The sequence below is a fragment of the Stegostoma tigrinum genome, chromosome X (genome assembly GCF_030684315.1).
Source record: "Stegostoma tigrinum isolate sSteTig4 chromosome X, sSteTig4.hap1, whole genome shotgun sequence".
Taxonomy (NCBI): domain Eukaryota; kingdom Metazoa; phylum Chordata; class Chondrichthyes; order Orectolobiformes; family Stegostomatidae; genus Stegostoma; species Stegostoma tigrinum.
Window position 1 is genome coordinate 7,597,587 of NC_081404.1, and position 23,824 is coordinate 7,621,410.

Here is a 23,824-nt window from a genome sequence, read left to right on the forward strand (position 1 = left end):
GACCAGTCACATTAAATATACATCACTTTTTGGCAGACACTGTCTGCCTGCATTGTCACTATATTCTTTTTATCTTTGCTAAGTTCAGTCAGTGGTTGGGTCAGTTTATCTGTTGAATATTTTAGCAATGCAGATCAAACAGCCACCAGATCCAGTGGCCAACTCTGCGCTGAGTGAGTTCATCTCAACGGGGGCACTGCAGTCGTCTTCATACTCTTTAGTTACGGAGGGATTTGCATTCCAATGAGAGGCCAGCTAAACCTTCAGGAGAAGTGGAGGGAGAAAGAATAACCCACACTTTTGTGTCTTGAACCTGTTGACACTGTCAATTACAGTTTGAATGAAGCAGTTCCTTCTGGATTGTCATTTCCTAAATTTTGACTCATTTCCTTTAGGATTTGAACCCTGCCCAAGTGACGTTGGCAAGTCTCTTAAATGTCTATCTCATGCATGCTGACCAGAAAGTGGTATCTTCACACCTTGAAACCCAGTCAGTCTTCATCCATGCAACCTTCACCATTAGGACTAGCTGCTGCTCTTCTCCCTCCATTAACAGCTTTAGATTTTCACACATCCCTCGACAATGTGATAGTTTGTCTGAGGTAGTCTTAATGATTCTCTGCTAATAATGATTAAGAACTCCAGTTGATTTTCTCCCACTCTAAATGTCAGCTGGACAAAGGGCAGTTGTTGTGTCTCATTAGCTGAGAGATCAGTAGACAGCAGATTTAACTTGAAACCTCCCTGGTCCTTCATTTCCAGGCTCCTGGGAAGTACTTAGATATGATATACATTGTGAGATTCTTCAAGGAGTCTTTTTTTCTCTTCTCTTACAGTTCAGCTATGGCGATGGTAGTTTGACAGCCAACACTGCTGCCATCCAGATGACTTTCCTGCGTCTACTGTCTACTGAGGCCTCCCAGAACATCACCTATCACTGTAAGAACAGCATTGCCTACATGGATAGAGCTTCTGGCAATCTGAAGAAGGCCCTCCTATTGCAAGGCTCGAATGACATTGAAATCAGAGCTGAAGGAAACAGCAGGTTCACATATACTGTCTTGGAAGATGGTTGCACGGTATGTTTGGGAGATTTGTTTCTGATTAAAGTTAATAAGAACATTAAATTTAACTGTGCGGCATGAAAGACAAATTTGTTTGCCTTGGATTGTGAAGCATGCAATTTCAGTTCTCACGTTTACGGACTAGGGAAATTGACGAGGCAGTTAGCGCGAGTCATAGAACACTGCAGTCTCATTCTGAGGAACTGAATTAAACCCCCTGGTTACCTGGACAAAGTAACTTCCTTGGGGATAACTAGGAACACCTTGAAAAGGTAACAGGAATGGACTGCCTTGTGACAATAAAAATTGACACCTGGCAATAGAGCATGGGAAGAAATTGAGAATTGCAAAGGTCAGGCTTGTTAGCTAACACAAAGTAAGGGTGACCAGAACTCTGAGAATCCTCCTTTTATGGCTTCTGAAGGAACATTAGGGGAGGAAGACCAGAATAAATAAGGTGGAGGACGTAACTTTCAGTAACATTTGAAAAACAGACTTACAAGTTGTTGCATGTAAGTTAACACAATTATTACTGAAGAATATCTGCCCAATTTGCAGATGTTGGTGTAACTCTCTAGTATCAACTAATAGTACACCGTATCCAATTTGTAAGTTGAAAACTGAAAGTATCTTTATTCTACTTCTTTCAGAAACATACTGGCAAGTGGGGCAAGACAGTCATTGAATACAGGTCACAGAAAACAACCCGTTTGCCTATTGTGGATGTTGCACCTTTGGATATTGGTGGTTCAGATCAAGAATTTGGTGTTGACATTGGCGCAGTCTGCTTCTTGTAAAATAATAAGGACCTCAGTACTTTCCAATCACTTCTAGGACTTCTGCACTGAATGGCTGATCCAATCCATCACTCCATTCATCCACACGCTTACATTTTGGACTTCATGGCCTAGCTGGACAGACTGTGAAAACGGTTAATTTATTTATTGTTTTCCTGTAAGATCGTCAAGTCAGGTGGAAGTGTTACTGATATCTGTTGAAGGCCCTCCCCTGGATTGTACCAGCGCAGGTCTTACTAAAATTCATGCCGTACCAGTCTGTAAAAAAGGTTACTAGCAGGAGACTGTGTAAAATATAAAAAAAATGGTGCTATGTTGTAAAACCAGTCTGTAACATGGAGAACAATTGATATAAAAAATGTGGAAAGTACAAGTTGATCTGGGCTTTTTTTTTGTGGATTTTTTTTGCAGACTTTGAGAGACTCTAACTGCTCCAGTATCTAACTTTGCCTGCCCTCTTTTTCTATCAAGGAAGTTTGGAACAACCAATCTAGAACTTCCCCAGTTTAAGCTACCTCACACTAATGATCTTAAGGGGACTAAACACACAGTAGCAGGGACAGAAGCTAGAAAAATAAGTCCTGATGATCATTCTTATTTCCAATTCAATTTAGAACAGAAAGGTGCTCCTTTTTTTTTGGCTTCTGGTTTCTCCTTCTGTGGCAGTTTAGTGAACAAGAGGGACCCAGTCAAGATTTGATGGTGCTGACTAAAAACAATTCTGAAGCTGCCATTTGTGTTGTTACAGAACTGTAACTTCAACTTAACATCCAGTCATTTTTATAAAGAGCAAAATCAGTATTGCAGCAAAAAAATTCTATGTGGATGATGTGTGGTCTGATCTCCAAACAAACTTGGTGAAAACCATTCACAGAATTTTTTTCCCCTTATGTTTTCCAAAGTTAGGCATGTGGATAAAAATTCATTCTGTTTTTTCACCTACGACCTATTTTTCTCCCTAATTCCATGCATCTCTTGCTTTCATGCAATCTTTATTCTTGTTACTAGAGGGGGAAGAAAAGAGGTAGACTTTTTTTTGGGGGGGGGGCAAGTCAAACCAAGGATATGTACTATTTTGTATATGTAAAATAGTTCAAATATTTTTAAATAATTTTGCAATACTGGTTTTAAGCATGGTAGACTAGAACATTCCCATCACAACACTAATGAACTTGTTCCTTGTGAAAAGACTCTGTCACTTTGTACTTTTTTTTTCTCAACCCACTACCCCTCCTCTGCAGCAATAAAGATAGAAAACTTTTCTATAAAGAACACATTTGTTTTGAATTTTTTTATTTGTATTAAATCCATCCTATGATGTATCTTTGTTGAATGTTTATCTAGTCTGGGATATTTCATTACAGAAAATGAAACAACACAAATAAAACTTAACTAAAAAAAAAAGTACCCACCGTGGTTTCAGCTGTTTTTGATCCATAAGGTTATTCAGTGGCTTGCATTCGGGGCTTGTCAGTAGGACAGAGTCCGACGGTGACACAGCCCCTTTATTTCAAAATCACTTTTTTCCCCCCCCAATTTTCCTTATCTCAGTGAATGATGGCAGCCACCTCTCCCCATCAAGCCCAAGAGGTCATTATCACTATGTCAAATAAGGCACATAGTCAGGTAGATTGCATCCTCAATCAACGCTACACAAGCTTGTGAGCCAGAGTTGGAATCCTGACTGATGTTGTCCCCTTAGGCAGAGACCAGCCACTGGGTTACAGAAAAAAATCCCCAAAGGCATAAAGTTTAATACAGCAATAAAGGGGGAAATGAAAGCAGGTGCAATGTTGGTTTTGCACCCACCCAATTTTACTCTTCATTTGAAATTTGTATTGGGAGGGATGTAATACCATCATTCCACCCTATCCTGTGGGGCTTCAGTCTGATATTTGCAGAGTGATTGAATTGAATCCAGAACATATTACAAAATGTTTATGAATGAGTCGAATAAAGTCCACCATTCCTCAAAATTGAATTATGCAGAGGAACAAAAGTCTTTTGCAGAAAACAGAATTAAATAATGCTGGTGTAACCCTCTAGTATCAACTAATAGTACACCGTATCCAAGATAACAAAGCGTGAAGCTGGATGAACACAGCAGGCCAAGCAGCATCTCAGGAGCAGAAAAGCTGACGCTTCGGGCCTAGACCCTTCATCAGCTCTCTTTGAAGGGTCTAGGCCTGAAACGTCAGCTTTTGTGCTCCTGAGATGCTGCTTGGCCTGCTGTGTTCATCCAGCTCCACACTTTGTTATCTTGGATTCTCCAGCATCTGCAGTTCCCATTATCTCTGATCACCGTATCCAATTTTGTTAGGTAACAAATCCCTTAATAAAATTGTAACAATCAAAAGGTTTCAGGTCCAGTATTGTACCTTGTACCTACATTATCGTATCTTGGCCTCACATTTTGCCATCTTGCTTCTGATTGAGTGGTCCTTTTGCGTTGAAGCAGAACCCTAAAACAGGAAATTATTTTGAAAACTAAGATCTGATGCCGACCAGTTATGGGAAAAAAATGAGCATGATGGAAGTAGAGGGCCGCAAAATCATTCCCTTAAAATGCCAGCTAATGCAACAGACACGTAACGACAATTTTTAACGTTAGTCACCCTTTCTTATGCTTTGGGCTCAAAAGCTTCCAAAATTACATGCTAGGCACATAATAACTGAAAACAGTACTGGTTTCAATAAGTTGAGACTGGGATTCGGCAAGAAATTTTGGGAAATGTGAAAGGCTGTGACTAAGTAGTTAGTATCAAGTGACTTATTCATTCCTGATATGTCATACCCAAGCCTCAGCTCAAGTTGGTTTGTGATCACAACATAATATCACATTTTCTTGCCAATCAGCACTGGTACATTTAGTTTTGTTTCCTGACATCATTCCTGTACTGTCAACCCACTTCCATTAACTAGATATTCACCCTATCACAGCCGCAATAACTCAAAGGGATGCTTTTCGACATTGAACAGGGTACACCTCATTTTTTTTTGACTACTTTGGAGGTGCAGAAAGCACAATGCCTTGAGCACATAGTGGATGCCACAAGGCAAAATGTTTGGCACTCCAAGGCACCGTCCCTGGTGATGAGTCATTTGCAATGCCTGACAGCAGCTAACTGAACAGGGTAATGCCTCTTCTTTGCCCAGTGAATCAAAATGAAAATGAAGAAGGTGGTAGACGTGAGCAGTTGAGATCAGTAGCTGTCTCAAATAGCAACAGCAACACAGGTAGTCTCCAAATCTGCTTTTGCACTGGTCATCCTGCCAAGGCTTTCTTACGATCTTGATTCCCATTGCTTGTTAGTGTTACAACCATATGGCTGAAGCTTACAACAGGAGCAGGTGTTACACTGCAATCATAACAAAAACACTACTGTACAAATGTAGATGGGAATAGCCTCATAATTTAAGATGCTTTTGTCTTAATTTGTTCATAGGAAGTGTACATCACTGGTCAGCAATTATTGCCCTTTGAGAAGGTGGTGGTGAGGCACAGTAAATGTGCTGTAGGTCGACTCACAATGCTGTTGTGGGGAGGGAGTGGCAGGATTTTGACTCAGTAGCAGCGAAGGAATGGCCATACATTTTCAAGTGCGATAGCCTTGGAGGGGAATTTTCAGATGGTGGTGTTGGTGTTCCCAAACATCCCTTTAACTGGTGAATACTGCAGATTTGGACACTGTTGCAGTACATCTTGTAGATGACATACTGGTGCTAGTGTGATGTTAGTGGAGCTCCTAGAGTGGTGAATGAGGTTCCACTAAAGAGGCTGCTTTGTCCTGGGGCATAGTAAGCTTAAGTGTCATTGGATCTGAACTTATTCAGGCAAGCAGAGTACGTTCCATCAAACCATTCACTTGTGTCCTATAGATGTTAAGAAAGGCTTTGTAGAGTTACCCGCCAACAAGCTCCCAGCCTCCAACTTGCTTATGTAACCAGTATATTTAAACGGCTGATGCAGTTCAGCTCCTAGTCAATGATCACAGAATCATAATAGTAGTACAGCACAGGATGAGACCATTTGATCCATTATGCCTGCACCAGATTAAGTGGGCATCATTACCTCATGCACACTTCCAGCTGTTTCTCCATAACATAGTATTAATGCACAATCAAAATAACCATCCAATGCCTCAACTGAACCTGCCTCCACGTTTCTGGGCAGTGCATTCCAGACCAGTGCACCAAATCTGGTTTTATGAAAGAGAAATCATGTTTAACTAATTTATTGAAGCACTTTCTGGAGAGACCATGCCCTGTAGATAAGGGAACGCCTATGGTTGTGTTATAGTTAGACTGCCAGAGGGCATTTGATAAGGTACCACATCATCAGCAGTTGTAGAGTATGTGATGACAACAAAATTTTAACAAAGTATAAAAATACATGAGGGCAGTGAAAAGCATGCAAGATCACCACAGTTACAAAACCAGAATTAAAAAGCAGATTTTTCTTTCTTTAAAAAAAACCAGGCAAGAGGTAAAAAAGTATCAGTGATAATGGATCCTCCAGCATCTGCAGTTCCCAAGATGATAAAACGTGAGGCTGGATGAACACAGCGACTAGGAGGTGCAATTGTTTGTTGCGAACCGAGCGGCGGTGTTCCGCAAAGCGGTCCCCAAGCCTCCGCTTGGCTTCCCCAATGTAGAGGAAGCCACACCGGGTACAGTGGATGCAGTATACCACATTCCACCTATCTTCTTTTCTCTCCATCTTCGGTCCACCTCCCCTTCTCTCCATCTTCGGTCCACCTCCCCTTCTCTCCCTATTTATTCCAGAACCCTTACCCCATCCCCCTCTCTGAAGGGTCTAGGCCCGAAACGTCAGCTTTTGTGCGCCTGAGATGCTGCTGGGCCTGCTGTGTTCATCCAGCCCCACACTTTATTATCTTAAGAGGTAAAAAAGAACATCCAAATCTTAAAGTCTAAAATCAATTCAACACAAAATGTGTTTGGAACACACACACAGAGCTAACCGTAGCCTGGGTAAATCTGTGAGTTTTACATCAAACACTGGGAGGAGCAGCATTCTTGAGCAGAAGTTTATCAAGTTGCAGAAAGGTGGCATTGTGGGTACAGCACAAGTTATCAGTAGGTCATCATTTTGGAGCAAGGAAAATTCAAGACAAAATACAACATTTTTATTGGTTTGGCCTGCATACAGACATGGTTGAATTTTGCGTGACGTATCATGTCTTTCGTAATAGGAAAACCCTCAGGTAATTGGGGATTAAAAAAAACAGTACACTTCATGCCCATTCCTGCATTTGAGGCACCTTTTACAAGAGTCTTTCTTGATTGCATGATGCCCCCCCTAAAACAAAGAATGGGAGTTACCATTTGGTAGATATGCCCATTACGGTCAACAAATGTAGAAAGACCATCCTCTCACAGCTAAATGGAATGTAGAAGACTTACTGTTTTTTTTAAAAAAAAGGTGTCTTGATACAGACTACACACAGCAATACAGTTGAATCATGAGTCAAATCTTATGTTCAGGTTATTTAAGGAAATAATGGATAGCTCAGGAGTAAAATAATTTAAATCAACCACATACCACTCAATCACAGGGAGCATTAGAACTGTGGAATCAAATTTTGAAAACCATGTTGAGGGCCAATAGTCAAGAGTAACTAGAGGATTGAGATAAAAGGAATTCCATTTGTACTATTGCAATTAGGGATGCACCTAATGAATCAACTAAATTTGGATTGTTTTTGGGCATGAGGTGAGAGGACCATTTAAATTAATGAGTAAAAAAAAAAATCAGTGAGTCAGAGTTTGGAGACTACATCATTGGACTGTGTCAAATGTTTGGGAGAGATTAAGTAGAGCAGGGGAGTGAGCTGGCAGCATTTAAAATTAGCACAATGTGATGAAACACGAAGCAGACAAGAAATTAAAAATTTTTGATTTAGGTAGGGGAGATCAAGTGTTTTTAACTGCCACCAGTGGTAAGTGAACCTTCAAAAGCATGGTTTGGCATGGGGGTGGGGCAGCTTATTAGATGAAAAGGAAATTGAGAGAAGTTAGTTGATAAGAACACCAGTGAGGAAGAAAGCTCATGGTGTCACATGAATGTGCTCATTATTTTGATAGAAGGAAAGCAAAAAAAATGCATTTCCTACAAACACAACGGACAATGAAAAAGTTCACAGAAATTGGAATAAGTTATTGGAGTTACCCTACAGAGGAAAACCAAAAAGTGACCTGAAGTTATTCCAATCTAACATTTCTTTGTGATGGCAAAGAGTGGAAACCAAAACTCTTATGTAGGGTGTAACACATTGGCATGGGCAGAAGATTCCTTCATGTTAGCCAGCCAAAAGGAGGAGGAATGTCTTTTTCCAGCTGGTAGCAAGTCACAAGCGGTGCACAGTAGAGACCAGTGCAGTGGCCTCAATTCTTCAAGTTATCGAAAGGACTTAGCTAGAGACATCAAAAAGATAGAGTAGCTAAATTTGCTGACAAACTTAAGTGGGAAAGTGAATCAAAAAGAGGACGTATAAAGGAAACTGCAAAAGGGTTGAGGAGATTACCAAAGGTCCCACCTTCTCAACCTCACCTGACCTCAGGAAAAACTCTCCCTGTAGAGAGCTACCCTGTAGTCCTCTCGAACCAGTGACTAAATTTCTATTTAAAAAAGGCAAAATGAAGGCCAGTATGCAAAAGTATGAAATTGCCCACACTGCCTGAGAATAAAATAGGTACATTATATAAATGGCAGGAGGTTGCAGAGTTCTGATGAAAAGAGGGAATCGGGGTGCCCTAGCACATGAATCACAGAAGGTTAGTATGCAGATACAGCAAGTAGTCAGGTAAGCTAATAGGAAGGTGTTGGGTTTTATTGTGAGGGGGATTGAATGCAAAGAGTTGAGAGGTTAAGCTTCAGTTATACAGGTCATTGAGGCTACAACTGGAATATTATTACAGTACCAGTTATAGTATTACAATGTTGATGTGTTAGAAGACAGAATTTTTACAAGAATGGATTGCCTTTCAGGAAATGCTAGAAAACCATGGATGATACAGACCCAGTCTAAGTGTGAGAGAGACTTAATTTAAAAATGCAAGATAGTCAAGACCCCTGACTAGTGGAAGGAGTGCTTGCTCTTGGAGAATCTACAACCAGGGGGTCATAGCTCAAAAACAACCCTAACCCATTTAGGACAGATGAGTAATTCCTTCCCTGTCCCTGTAAGGGGGTTAGTTGTTTGTGAATGACGAATCAAACATTCCTGCTGCTGACCTTATGATAAAAAGGAAGTCATTATGAAGTAGCTGAAGAACTCCTGCGGGGGAAGTCATAGAAGTAGAGGAGATTATTCACAAACAAAATCAACCCTCTTTCTAGCTACGATTAGTGTTTCACTTCGACTTCTACTGAATTTGTTTGAAAAGCATAGCAAAAAAACTGAAAAGCAGCTCAGTACACCTCAGAAATTTTAAAGCTGACAGTATGGGAGATAATGTTGGGACATGGAATCATTAATCTATTTGAAATGTCAGTCTCATTAGCAGACCGAGTAGTAGGGTACCAGAAGAATCTCAATTCAGTGCAGAACAAGCATCATTGCCTAACACTTGTTTCACTAGCACCCCCAAACCCCCCCACCATTTGCATCAGTTGTCTGCTTTTCAGTACCCTTAAATGCTTCAATTGAAGCTGCCTCCACCACATTTCCAGGCAGCATATTCCAGACCCAAACTGCTCAGTCGCACAATTTCCTCATCACGCCTGCTTCATTTGCACATCCTTTTGATCTATACCCCCTCTTTCATAAGGGAAAATAGCCTCTCCCTCGCTGCTCATGAATTTGAAAACTTTTATCAAATCTCCTCAGCCTTTTGCCTCCAATGAACAGGAGCTGTTCTTGTTTTAAAGAAATCACTTCTACAATCCCTCCAATACACTCACATCTTTCCTATGAGGAAGCTCCACAACTGTAAACACTCAAGTGTCTTGTTCAAGCTCACCATCACCCCCTCTTACTCTATGCCCCTATTTAATAAAAAGAGAACACTGCTTTATTAACAGCAGTCACTTTCAGTAATCTGTGCACACATGCAGCTCCCTCTGCTCCTGCACATTTAGAATTGTACTTCCTAAGTGTTGTCTTTCACTATTTTCCCCAATGTACATTAGTTCCCTTCTCTGCTCAGTCACCTGCCACCTACTCCCATCAACATACACACATCCTTTGAGTTCTGAACTGGCCCTAGCTGCTCAATGATTTAATGTGATCACAAATTTAATATACTTCACATTTTAACAATTTTACTGTTATGTGGCACAAGGAAGATTCAGCATATTTTCAGTGATTGGATAAAACACTGCAGCTGGAAGCTAAAAATCAACCTGCTCAGATGTTATTACACACCAGAGAAGGTGGGCAATGAGCCAGGAGGAGACCTGCTATAGGACATAGGGATATTACCATTACTGAGGCCCTAGTGGGTAGAACAAAGAAAAGGGAGGTTATGCAGTTTGGTAGGACAAAAAGACAGTAGTTCTGAAAGAATGGAGAAATTTTGGAACATATGGACATGTTCAGGGATTTGGGTATCCTTATCCAAAAAAAGGTCACTGATAGTAAATCATTGGGAAAGCAAATTGAATTAGTTTTTAAGCACAAGAGAATGGAGTACAGGAAGTGATACCTTGCTTCACTTTTATAGGAGCTTGGTTGGATAGCACCTGGAGTACTGTATGTAATTTCAATATCCTTCCTGAGGGGAGACCAATGCCAGAGAGACTGCAAAAAAGTTCATCCTTTACTGTTTATTTGCAACTGTACAGCATACAGGCAGTCTTAAAACCTGGAAAAAAAAGTGATATACACACACACACACACACACAGAAAAAGATGTTTCAGTGGTTGGAGACTCTGGAGCCAGGAGTAATTTCTCTCCCAGTTTCAAAGTCCATAATCCTTAAGGCATTGAGTGCCACAGTATAGGGCACAAAGGGATTTGAAACTACAGGCACCTGCCTCAAGACCAGCATGCTACACAGAGCAACAGCTGAACATCTAGTGACCTTGTAACTTCAAAATTGAAAAAAAAGATGTCTGATCCAGACTGTTGAGACAAAGGGAAAGAATTGTTTCTATAATGCACATTTCCTGAGCAGATACCTAAAAGCACTGAGCTTTTGAAGTGCACTCACTATTGTAAGCTGTAGGAAATACAGCAGCTAATTTATAACAAGTGAGGGGGAAAAAAAGAAATCAAAATTGCTCATCTCATCACCCAGAGAGGTGACAGAACAGGACGTGACAGCATGGCACTTCACACTCACTAACATTGTGGCCAGCTGTCCCCCTGAATGGCTTGAAACTAAGATTTGGCTCTTAGTCAAGTGATAAATTGCCTTTTAACTTTGGTTAAGATCAGGTGGTGGTGAGGGGTACAAGATACAGAAGCCCCAGACTGAATGCATATGTTAGAAGAATACAACTGCTCAAACAAAGCTGCCCCCTACCCCTTTCCAGTGCATTCATGCTGCTGGAATGCATACCCAGCCTTCAACTTTCAGCCTGTGATTTGTTTGCTGCACAGTAATCTGATACGGGTTAGAACATCCATCCATCTATAACCCTGCCAAACTGAAGCAGGTTGGGCAAGAGACAATTTTGTTCTAAAATGTTGGTTGAACATGGCAGCAGGAAGGGCAGTTTTAAAAAAGTGCTATAATTTGGCTTATAGTCTTGTAGCTATAAAAAGTGGGAAACAAGTCGATTGCTGGTCAATCAACCAGGCAAAATATCCAAGCTTTTGGGAAGATCTATTGCAAGAGATCAGCATAAATAGCAGCATGCTGTGGAAGCCTGAAATCACACTTCAGCCTTCAATTGGCAGAGTTCAAATGAGAAGGGAAGGGCTGTTATTTTAGTCAAAGCTTTCATACAGTTCTTGAACGTGCCACTTGCAGGGCAGAGTGCATTTTGGTTGTTCAGAGATTATAGCACACAAACTTGAATCCAAGTCTTACTCAAAAGGCAAGGATGCTACCACTGCAAGAGGCCATGAAAGATGGTAACTTTAAATTTTCATGTTCTGGTGTCTTATACACAACCCTCCACAAACAGATGTTCTTTAATCATTGTCAGACTGCAAACAAACCACTAACAGCAAGCTACTACATTTTGCACTGCACTGAAAAGCAGGGGTTTGAGTAAATTTGTAGCAGATTGTGTCTAACTTGAAATGCATTTTACATCATTAAACTATGACCATGCAGTGATCAAGAATGGAAATTTTGGACAAGACTGCAAGTGGAATTGAAGAATGAAGTGACAAAACAGAAGTGCACTGAGAGAATCAAGCAAACTGGCACAGGGCTTTTAAAAAAAACATGTCATTGGGATTTTCATCCCCAAAAGGGGTTGGAATACCTGCCATTTTTACCCCACCAAGCCAGAGGGTTACCCCATGGTGCTATGAGCTAGGCAGCATCCCAGCAGCACTGCAAGATACCCTTGAGCACCCCCCCACAACCAAAACAGTCACAGCAAAGGCTGTAGACTGCCCTCTAAGGGTTCTACATCCAAGCAACTTAAATGAGGAGGCCACTCAACCCATATTTGCATGGATAAGTTCCATGCAAGAGGGCTTATTGGCCCTGCAGCTTAGAGAGCCACCCAATCTTGAGTGGATTGGGATCATTCCCTTAGTGACTAATTGGGCAAAGGAATTAAATGTTGGGAACAGGCAATGAGTCATTACCTCCTTCAGCTGCAACACCAGGATTCTAACCCAAGAACCACAGTCCTGTCCCATATGATTTCATATGCATTGGTCACAATCCCACATGAAATTTTAAAAAAGTGGGAATTGCAAGAAAGAAGCTCAAAGCTACTAGACAATGATGGACCATCCAAAAGATAACCTCAGTTGAGTCCTTCTGTACAAAAATGTTAGAGTATGCAATCTCTGCCTTCCAACTCAAACCTCTTGCAGAGGATCTCACCTCCAACTGAAAATCTTTATCAAGTCACATTCACCAGCAATTGTATCCCTTTAGAAAGGGAGCGTACACAGACCACCAAGGCTCAAACATCTTCACCTCAGGTTGAAACAGTCCCAATGGTGTAGAATCCTCATCATCTTTTAATCATCTTACATGTGCTGGCAACACAAATAGAAATGATGTGGCTTGTCCAATGCTCCCCTGTTCTTCCTAACTAGAAAAGGTCTCTGCTGTTGTCACGATCTGCTTCAACAGACTGCAGCAGGCACTTTGCTTTAAGAGCAAATCACAAGAAAATGGGTTTGCCCTCAGCATATGGGTCAAAAGAATTAGAAGGACATCTTTGCCCCTCTTAAAAATCTGGCTAGAGTAGAATGACCCATCCAAAGAAAGTCCATTCACACTGATTATGGTGTATATTACTGAGGTGAGAAATCATGCAACCATTAAGCAGTGATGAATGGAAGTTGTGCAAAAATTCAGGTGATTACTTTAATAGCTCATTTAGAAAGATTTTACAGTCAAGGCATGGTACTAGATTCACAATCTAGTAAGTGCAATTGGCACAGTAGCAAGAAACATTTAAAAGCCCAGAGCAACTGTTCATACCACTGCTGAAATAAGCCAATACATTAGTCCCATAAACATTTATTTGAAAAAAGTGCTCAATAACTGACAGCATTACATTTAAACAAACAAACAATGCACATCAGTTCAGAGTGCCAAGGTATTCCAGCCTAGTTAGGTCTAAATTTCTTTCTGGTATACAATGTAGTACAATACACAATTGATTTAAAAACCAGCCCTTCTACAGAAGAATCAAAACAGCCACTGAAACAGGAAATCTGTGATATGACTGTCCAAAAGCTACCTCAGACGTTCAATATTTGCCCAATGGTGAGGAATTGAGGATCAAGACACACTAACAGCCTCTTACACAAAAGCAATTTACTGGGGTGTTGTTTTAAGTCAGAAAAATCTTGTTAACAGTTAATTGCTCAAACCATAAGCCTGTGCATATTTTAGGGTTAACTTTCTATCATTCACCATGGGTGTGAAACAATGGTTCTAAAGCATTAGCTCATTCTTTGAACGAAGGGTGGCAAAGGAGGACTTGTGCAGCAGCCTTCAGCGAGTGAAACTTTCAAACTGTCAACTTTGCATTGTAAAAATGCTGAGAGATTGCTTCAAGAGCTTTAATGTTGAATTAAAAACAATCCTCATCACAAGTATAATACTGGCCGACAATTTGTTAGAGGATTTTCATACTGTCAGCTAAGAGAGGAGCTTGAACCAGTGATATTAATTTGACAGTGTTTACCAGAACCCAAGAGAGGCAAGGATGAGGAGTTACATTTTAGGAAAGTCTCTTTTCCCCTCCCTAGTATTACTGAATCACTTACTCGGGATCTCAAGTTTTAAAAACTTGTCTTCAGGGTTCCTAGCTACCATTGCTTTTGTTACTACATTGGTGATAGAACTCTGTTGGCTAGTTACATTTTTTACAGCCTAGCACACAGATAGAAGGTATGTTTCATTACATTTTACACCAGCAAATCAAACCAATATTCCAATCTTCCCAACAAAAAAATCATCCATGTCAGTTCATGAATTTAGACTTGGCAAACTTCAGTTTTGATTGAGTTAAATCAATTCACAGCAGGCTTCCAGTGTTTGTTTTTTGTTCCTTTTTACAAATCCTGTCTATCATATAGAATACCCTGGGAGTACAAAAACATCTTAGAATAAATTACAAAATAAAATCCATTCTTTCCTAGTTATGGAGATTCTGATTTCATCAGTCTTCCCTTTGTTGAAGTTCAGTTTGGCCCATAGGGAAAACTAAAACATTCATGAATGTCACCTTTAGGGGACACAACAATTGGCAAGCCATGCAACAGATTTTAAAAAACAGCTTGTAAACAGTTTTCAATTAAGCTAGTTAAGACCTGTTCCCTTCTATTTTGGTAATCTGAACATGACTTCAGCTGTCAGTGTTTGCCTTCTGCACTCGTACAAGTGGGTATGGCCATTTAAAATATACAAAAATCACTGAACAGTCAATAGACAACACAGTGCAACAAAGAATGGCATAGCTGGAGAGAAAAACCACTGAACCAGGAGTCAATAATTTAGGGGTTGAGGTGGGGGTGGAAAGCTGTTGCATCAGGCTACATAAAAAAGTTAGTGTTTTTTAGCCATGCAACTGGTCAACCTGTAAAACCAACAGTTTGGGTTTTGAATATTACTGTGGTAGGAATGCAAGCATTGTTTAAAAATATGCACAACTTTAAAAACGCATCAAGGTGGTTTAATATAAATCTCCATTGTGTGTTAATTTGTGATGCATTCATTTAGTCCTTCACTTTGCTGGCAATCCTCTGTTCACATACTCCCTAGTTAGGGATTCTCAATTCAAGTGTGAAAGTTTTACAGATATCTATTGGTGCAAATAATTCACACCCAACATTTGCATCAACTTGTGTTGAAGCTACTGAATGCCCCTAGGCTAACTTGGTGTACTTAAGTCTGTTGTTTTTAAAACTGTAGGTTCTTTTGGCTGTTTTAGATCCAAGCACATTTACAACCTTTTAAGTGAAAGGGAAAGCACCAGAGTGCAAGAGGCCCATTTAAAAACCAAAAAAAACTTGAGAAGCAATCAAGTTTAGTCTAACAAATAGGGAGTGGAATTCAGGGTGGGTGATAGCAACAAAAACACCAGTCTGATGAGGCTTTGAGATACATTCATTTGTGTTTATGTTGTAAAAATTCCCATTACTGAGAGGGGCTCATGCATGAAACTTAGAGAATAGGCAGCATGGCACACAGGAGATAGGTTTTGAAACAAAGCTATGCCCTAGGAAGAAACATTAATTGCAAAGAAAAAACAAACAGCTACTCAAGATGGTTGAAAGCATTGCTCTCAAACCTTTTTGGTTAAAAGCACACAATGTTAAAGATGCTGGACATGGCCACCTTGCCTTACAAAAAACAGGAGTGTGCAGAAACAGAAGGCTGTTTCAAATCTACTTGCTGTGGTCACTTTCCAGCTAAAAATGGAGAGAGGTCCCATGTTAATGGAACAAGAATTGAAGTTGCTTTGAACCATCATTCCCATTCAAACCGGAGGAGGTTTCAATGTTTCAAAGGAGGTCTCCTATATACTGTAGAATTGGACCCACAATCCAGATAGCGGTATGCTTCCAGAGAATTCTGCGATGGATGCCCCAAATAGGAGCTTTTCACTGTGGTCCTGAGAAGAGAAAAACAATTAAGCACTGCAGGGGAAGTAGTCAATGGTTAGCTTACTCCCACCTGAAGAATGGTGTTAACACGACTTTGTTCAAGGAATGACTGCACTATTGTTGGGTGCAACCAGCAGTACAGAAGTCAGAGTCAGATCTACAGTACAGGGAAAAGGTTTAGTCCATCATCTGCTCTGGTCAAAAAGTTATTCTATTATATTTTCCAACACTTGGTCCATAGCCTTGTGTGCTTCAGCATTCAAGTGTTGAGATGTACCATCACAATGTTGATTTCTGCCACCAACATGGTTTTACAGGCAACTTCAAAATTCCCACATCTGGTGGAAGAATGTTTTTCTCATCTCAACCTTCTTCCCTTACTTTAATAATGGATGCCATTAGTCATGGGTGGGGGGGGGGGGGGGGGGGGGAAAGAGGTGGTGGTGGTGAAGAAAAAGAAATAGACTATGCTCTTCAAATTTAACACCAAATCATGGTGCCCCTCAGCCTTCTCTGCTTTAAGAGAGAAAAAAAGTGAGCCTACTCTGTCCTGTCTCTCCATGACTTCTCCAGCCCAGGCAACATCCTGGTGCATCTCCTCAACTTTTGTGCCACCACATCCTTCCTATGAGGGGTGGATCCTGGAACAGCACATACTGTGGCCCAGCTAGCACTTTATGCCATCCCAGCATCATCTCCCTGCTCACAAACTATGCCTTGGCAGGTATACCATATGCTTTAACCATCTGCCCTAACACCTTAAGGGACAGATGCACAATCACACCCACAAGTAGAAGTACTAAGAGCCTCACCAGACCTGGGATATTTTTGTCTTCAGTTTCTCCCAGGGTTCTACCAATCACATTCATCCTCTTGTCCCGAAGAGCAGCTCCACACACTTAACTGAACTGAGTACAGTCTCTGATCCACCCATCTACCAGCCCATCTGTATCCTCCTGTAATCCAAGGCCACCTTCCTCACTACTTTCTTCCCCCACTTTTGTATCATCTGCAAATCTGATCAGCCTGCCTACATTAGAGGGTAAAATCATTTAAGCAAATCAGCAAGGGCCACAACACTAATCCTTGGATGGACCCTATGGGGCACTGACTGCCAGACAAAACCCTCATCTCCCTGCCCCTCAGCTAATTGTAGATCTAATTCAGGAAATGTTGGCCAGTTGGCCCTATCAAAAGCCTTGCCAAAAAGTGTAAGCAACATCAAATACATTGCCCTCATCTACACAGCTGGTCACTTCTTTGACATTCAAATCAAAGTTTGTCAGACATACCATCCCTTGACAATACCATCCCGACTATTCAGTTAATCCCAATCTCTCCAAATGCAAGTGACTAGTATCTTTCAGAATTGCTTCACACCCCACCCCCAAACCACCAATGCAGTTAGATTGCCAGACCTGTAGTTTTTGGTTTAATCCCTTGTTCCCTCCTTACAGATTTGCACTGACTGTCCTCTAGTACCCCTTGTGGCCAGAGGAGTTGAAAATGTTTGCACCTCTATTTCCTTCCCTCATCTCAACCACCTGGGACACACTGCATCCATTCATCCCTGGAAAATTTCTCTCCTTTTAAAGCCTGTCAGACCACAACCTCCTGTCTACACCAACTTCAAGCATATTGTATGCCTCCTCCCCACTTTCTAAACCCATTTCATCCTTCTAGTGAATACTAAGTATTAATTTAGAAACATACCTGCACCTTGTCTCCACAGGAATTGCCCACTGTTCCTTAATGCTCATTAAACTTTCATCCTGAAAAAGTAGCTGTAAAAACCTTAGGTTGGTTGTACCTGCTACTACCCTTTTAAATCATTTTTAAGTCACCCTGGAACATTGTATACTCCTCAGGGAGTCTGCTGTTTTGGTGATTATTGCAGGGACGGGGTGGGGGGATGAATTGAGGATTTCATAAGCTTCAAGATCTCCCCTCCCCCTACTGCATCCAAAACCAGTCCAGCACATCCCCACCTCCTTAACTGGTTCTTCTCACCTATCCCCTCTCATCAAGCCACACCCCCATTTCCTACCTACTAACTTCATCCCACCCCCTTGACTTGTCCATCCTCCCCAGACTGACCTATCCCCTCCCTACACTCACCTCTACTGGCTCCATCTCCACCTTTAACTTGTCTGTCTCCTCTATCCATCTATCTTCGAGCCACCTTCCCTTCTCCCTATTTCAGAACCCTCTCCCCATCCCCTTTTCCAATGAAGGGTCTAGGCCCAAAACTCAGCTTTTGTGCTCATCCAGCTCCACACTTTTGCTTAGCCTTTGTGGCCCACCCCTAATTGCCCACAGGGCAGTTAAGATTCAGCCACGTGGCTGTGTGCCTGGAGTCATGTAAGCCAGACCAGGTAAGGATAGCAGTTTCCTTCCCTAAAGGACGTTAGTGAACCAGATGGGTTTCCCCCAACTCCCCAATCAGGAATGGATTAGTCTTAATTCTAGATTTTGTTATTGAATTTAAATTCCACCACTGTTGTGGCAGGATTCAAGCCTGGGTCCCTAGAACGTTATCTCTGATACAATGGGAACTGCAGATGCTGGAGAATCCATGATAACAAGGTGTGGAGCTGGATGAACACAGCAGGCCAAGCAGCAGAGAAGCAGGTAAGCTGACATTTCAGGCCTAGACCTTTCTTCCAAAACATCAGCTTTCCTGCTCCTAAGATACTGCTTGACCTGCTGTGTTCATCTAGCTCCACATCCTTAGAACATTGATTGGATTTCTAGATTAACAATTCCACTACGCCATCACCTCTATATAATTCAAGACACAAGAGTATGAAAAATACAAATAGGAGTGGACTGTTTACTCAAGTCTGTTTGATCATTCAATAGGATCTAGCTGATCCCACACCCACTTTCCTGCAACCTTGGACTCTTGATCAGTAATCTATTGCAGCAGTTTAATTATACACACGGATTCTTCCTCCGCAACAGCTTTGTGGCAAGAAGTTCCAACCCAAGAAATGCCTGTCTTAAATTGGTGCCCTCGGATCCTAAACTCAAGCATTAACCTCCTTTCAGCACTTACCCTGTCAAGCCCCTTAAGAATCCAATGTGTTTTGAAAAGAATGAAGTGACCTAATCAATGATAGTTCCAACCTGCTGAGCCTTTGCTCAAAAGGCAATCCCTCCACACCAGTGATCATCCTAGTAAACCTTCTCAGAACTGCCTCCAATGAAAGTGCTATCTTGCCTTAAATAAAGGGGCCAAAACTACTGTGGTTCATGTGGTCTCACCAGCATTTTGTACAGTTGCAGTAGGAATTCCCTTGAAATAAGCATACAAGGTGATGGTCCCCTAGCCCTGCACAGCTCACTTCTACCTCCTTTAGAAGGAAACCCACAAACAGGACTGTCTAGGCAGACCCATTGTTTCAGCCTGCTCCTGTACCACAGAGCTCCGCTCTTCCTACCTTGATTCAGTGTTCTCTCCCTGGTCCAATCCCTGCGCAAATACATTCATGATTCCTGACACCTATGCCAGTTTCAAAATTGGCAGTTTGGCAGATCAAGCCACCTCTTTACCATGGACATACAATCCCTTTACACATCCATTCCCACCTTGGTGGGGGGGGGGGGGGGGGGGGGGGGGTCCTTTGGGCTCTCACTGGCACACAGAGGCCTGAACCATCCCCACCCACCACCACCCTGTGCTTGGCCGAGATAGTCCTCACCCTTGACAAGTTCTCATTTCTTCACATGGACTCCAGTTACACTTGTCTCTTCATGGGGTATGTGGAAGATTTTGTTCTAGTCCCACCCACAACTGTTTCTGAAATAGCAAAGATCTCACTAGTGTGGCTTCCCTCATTGCTAGAATTGCAAAATTTCATTGGAAGTGGAATCAATTTCCACCCCACTCACTGTCCCCTGGTCTGACTCCCTTCCTTGGGACCTGTTTCCCTTTCTGGGGAACAGACTGGCCACTAATAACTACTATAACCCAACTTCTACCCCTTCCAGGTCTACCTTCCATAGGGACCAATCCTCAAACACCCTGGTCCACTTCCTTCACCCACCCCCTTTCCCTGCAACTGAAGAGGCAACACCTGCCCATTTACCTCCTCCCTCCCCAGTATCCAAGGGCCCAAACATTCCTTCCAGGTAAAGCAATACTTCACCTGCACTTCCCACAATCCAATCTAATGCATTTGTTGCTCACAATGTGGTCTCCTCTATACTGGGAAAATGCAGCAACTGAACAACTTGTTAGTCAGTCACTAACAGTACCCCATTGACTATTCACCCTCCTAGGCAGTTCTCAATTCCTTTGAATATCCAACTGCTCTTCTCTTCCCCCATCCTATTGTTTATTGGGCTCTATCTTCTTGTTTACTCCTCCTCCTGCATATTAACCAAACATTTTCCCAGCTACCATCAGTTGCGTGAACAGGTCTGGAGACCCAAAATGTTAACAGATGTTGCCAGACCAGCTTTTCCAGCAACTTGTTTTTGGCCCTGAAATGAAGGCAAATATTCCATTTGCCTTCCTGATTAGCCCCCTGCATCTGATAGCTGTGTTGCGTACAAACAACTCCAAATCCATTTAAGATAACAGCAAGGAGCTGGATGAACACAGCAGGCCAAGCAGCATCTTAGGAGCACAAAAGCTAAAGTTTTGGGCCCAGATCCTTTTCTGATGACGGGTCTAGGCCCAAAGCATCAGCTTTTGTGCTCCTAAGATGCTGCCTGGCCCGTGTTCATCCAGTTCCACACTTGGTTATCGCGGATTCTCCAGCATCTGCAGTTCCCATTATCTCTGATCCAAATCCATTTGTGTTGCATTGGTCAGTTTTTCCCCGATTTAAATAATATTCTGTTCTTAAGAACTTACTGCAAGAAGACAACAATATTGTGGACCTTGATTGAAGGCATCGTGCAAAAGGTGCTGCAAGGTTGGGGAGGTGGGGAAGAGGGGAAAAAAGACTACTTTAGTGAATAAGTCAGAAAATTGCCAAAAATCCATCACTGCACTTTCCCCTTACAAAATGTTACTTTTAAATCAGATGGGTCAGTAACTGAGTGGACAGCCCAGAGAAAGCAGACCCCACACTGGTCTTTCAACCCTCCCCTCAATCCCCACCCTAATGTCAGATCCAACTGGAAGAGACCCCACTAGAACTCTACACTGCTGTCTTCACCACCCAGACCAGTTTTCTACAGCCCACCTTAAAAAGTCCTCCTTATGTACTTTTCTTTTGAAAGCAGCTGGGCCTTTAAAAATTTCAGAATATGGTAGCTGAAAGGGTACAGTTTGTCATCTGAGACAGTTCTGCACTACAAGAGAACCTTCAAAAAAAGGGTCTGCCTCTAGAGGGAGGCCCAAACAGAAATGCAAAGCTCTCTTCTTTCACAAGATAGTGAGGCCCCAAAAAACCAGACCACTATTTTAGTTAAATGAAGACAACATTAAACAGTTTACATAAACTAGACTTATTTCCTTGTGCACTGATAAACTGCTCCTTAAATGAACAATTCAGACCTCTTGCAAGAGGCACTTATTACCATAGTGTCAAAAAGTTAAAGTTGGTCTATAAAGCCTGATTTCACTTCAGAAAACAAAAGCTTGGCTGATATTATCAACTAGTATGATAAAGGACTGGTGGTAGCGTTATCAAGCAGTATTCGCTTAGCAATAACCTGCTTACTAGCACTTGCTCTGGCAGAACCCAAACTCAGTTAGCTTCTGTCCTTGAGACTATGTTTACAGGCATTTGAGGCACCTGGAGGTTCCAATAACTGAACAGACCACTATTTGAACTTCAGCAGGGAGACCGGAGTCATTCTCCCTCCCACCACCACTGCACCTTGGCAGCAGCTGCCCTAAGCTTTAGTGCATCTCTCAGCGATCCTGAGCCTTGGAATGTGCCAGCCTGCACCAGAGGTGAACGCCTCAAAACAAACCAAAGTATCTTTCAATGAGTTTATGATCCTCTAGGAACCTTTATGTTCGTCTCAGCATACATTCTTGAGAACGACTTGAGCATTCTTGAGAGCAGTGCCCTATATCAGAGATACTCATCCCTTTCCTTTCCCTTCCCTTGTAGGGTTTGAGGATGCTACATGCTGACCATTTCTGATGGACTCAGGGTCAAAGATTTTTTTTTCACAAGTTTCTCCACAAACAGGCGATTATGGAACTGTCCACCTACTTGAGCATCCCAAAGTAGTTAGCCCTATCCTTTACACAGAGGTTCTACTTGTCTGCATACAGAGGGTTTACACACAATGTGTCTGTGCAAAGGTGACATGAGGGTATGTCCTTCCCACCCTTATCCAGGAGTTTTTTTTTAAAAAACACATTGTGGCCCTACAGGCATTGTCCATCTACCCCTCTCAGTGAAGTGGAAAACGGATGACTACAATGGCAGTTTCAGGGAACAAGCCGAACCTGCACCACATACATTGTATCTCACATCGAATGACCAGTCTTTAAATCTACAAATGGAAGGGGTGCAGTGCTCCCAAAAGCCCAGTTTGGCTCACTTTGGCAATGCACACCAAGATTGGACATAGGCCAGCCCCTCCAGATTATCCTCTTCATGGTCAGGGAAGATTAAGCATCAGTTGGTCCAGTTCTCAAAGAACTGCTCTTGCCTCAAACTTACTTTAGCTCCCAAGGTCAGTTTGACTTGGTCACAGATGCTCACGAGTCTGCACACCGACAGCAGATCCAAGCAGAAAACTGCATAAAACCATTTACAGGCAGGCTTCTACTGCCTAGAATAGTCACTGCCCTTAGGCTCATATCCTTTCTGATGGATCTTACTACTAGTGTTTGGTCCAAACAGAAGAGCTAAACTTGAGGGAGTAACAGCCCTCAATTAATAGTATGAGGGTGCAAAGACTCCAGTGTCAGGTTATTACTGGATTTAATATAAGTAACCTGACGTTTTCAGTATTGTTGATTTGGCTGCTGACTCAAACAGCAGGTGCAAAAGATTCAGTCAGCAACAAGCTGATTAGTCTGCAGACTATGACTAGATATGATTGACCAAGGGCCTTCTGCCCACCATCAACGAGATATTAGCTCTCAGGTAGTTGAGCAACTTGGGTTTGTAAACAAGTAAGTTGCAGACATCAACATGGGAATGCTAGTAAGACCCTCATTATCTGAGAGTGTGAATGAGGGGGATCACTAGACTGCAGGCAGTTTTTGAACAACCAAATGGATATCTAAAAAGGGGACCTGGCCTTGGAAGTTAGTTGGAGATTAGAATATTCCAACAATAAAATCAGACATTTCATATCCAGAGATGCATTTTGCTCTCAAGGCTGGCAGATGGCTGCATGTTAAAAGTGGGCCAAAGACAGGCCAGAGACAACCAGTCTAGAGACCCTCCAGGGAAAGAGAACTTGAACTATTTTTAAAAATATAAATCAGATGCCTGTGGCTGCAAGAGCTGCTGGAACAAGTTTCAGTTGCTCTCCAGTTATTCTCCCATAATCTTGTTGAAAGTGGAGTAGAATTCAGTTAAGAATCACATGAATATTCCTCAGGAGCCTACCAGAAGGTATTCACATTGACTCGTGCCTTCGGGTATCATGTTGGATCCCATATGCCTGGTACTACCTCATTGTTGAAAGTGCTTAGTGAACAGTCCAGTTACATCTTATTTATCTTTAATTTATCCCTCAACTGTCACCCTCACTCTAAGACTTAAAATGACGACTTGGGTCATCATGGGCAAGATGAGCTGAATGGTCCCT

The 23,824-nt window shown here is 42.0% G+C and overlaps 2 protein-coding genes across 3 annotated transcripts in view; one reads left to right on the top strand and one right to left on the bottom strand.

Moving 5' to 3' along the window:
- The window catches only part of LOC125448191 (collagen alpha-1(II) chain), an 83,862-nt gene extending 80,729 nt beyond the window's left edge, over nt 1-3,133 (top strand). For both annotated transcript variants that reach the window (XM_048523297.2, XM_048523298.2), the window contains 2 exons: nt 837-1,079; nt 1,715-3,133. In XM_048523297.2, coding sequence (XP_048379254.1) covers nt 837-1,079; nt 1,715-1,861 — 390 coding nt within the window. In that variant the 3' untranslated portion in view covers nt 1,862-3,133. The remainder of the gene's footprint in view (nt 1-836; nt 1,080-1,714) is intronic.
- Nucleotides 3,134-13,317: 10,184 nt separating this feature from the next.
- LOC125448347 (transmembrane protein 106C-like) overlaps nt 13,318-23,824 on the bottom strand; it is a 48,401-nt gene continuing 37,894 nt past the window's right edge. The window contains exons 6-7 of the mRNA XM_048523616.2: nt 20,949-21,002; nt 13,318-16,092 (exon numbers count right to left, since the gene is read on the bottom strand). Coding sequence (XP_048379573.1) covers nt 15,975-16,092; nt 20,949-21,002 — 172 coding nt within the window. The 3' untranslated portion in view covers nt 13,318-15,974. The remainder of the gene's footprint in view (nt 16,093-20,948; nt 21,003-23,824) is intronic.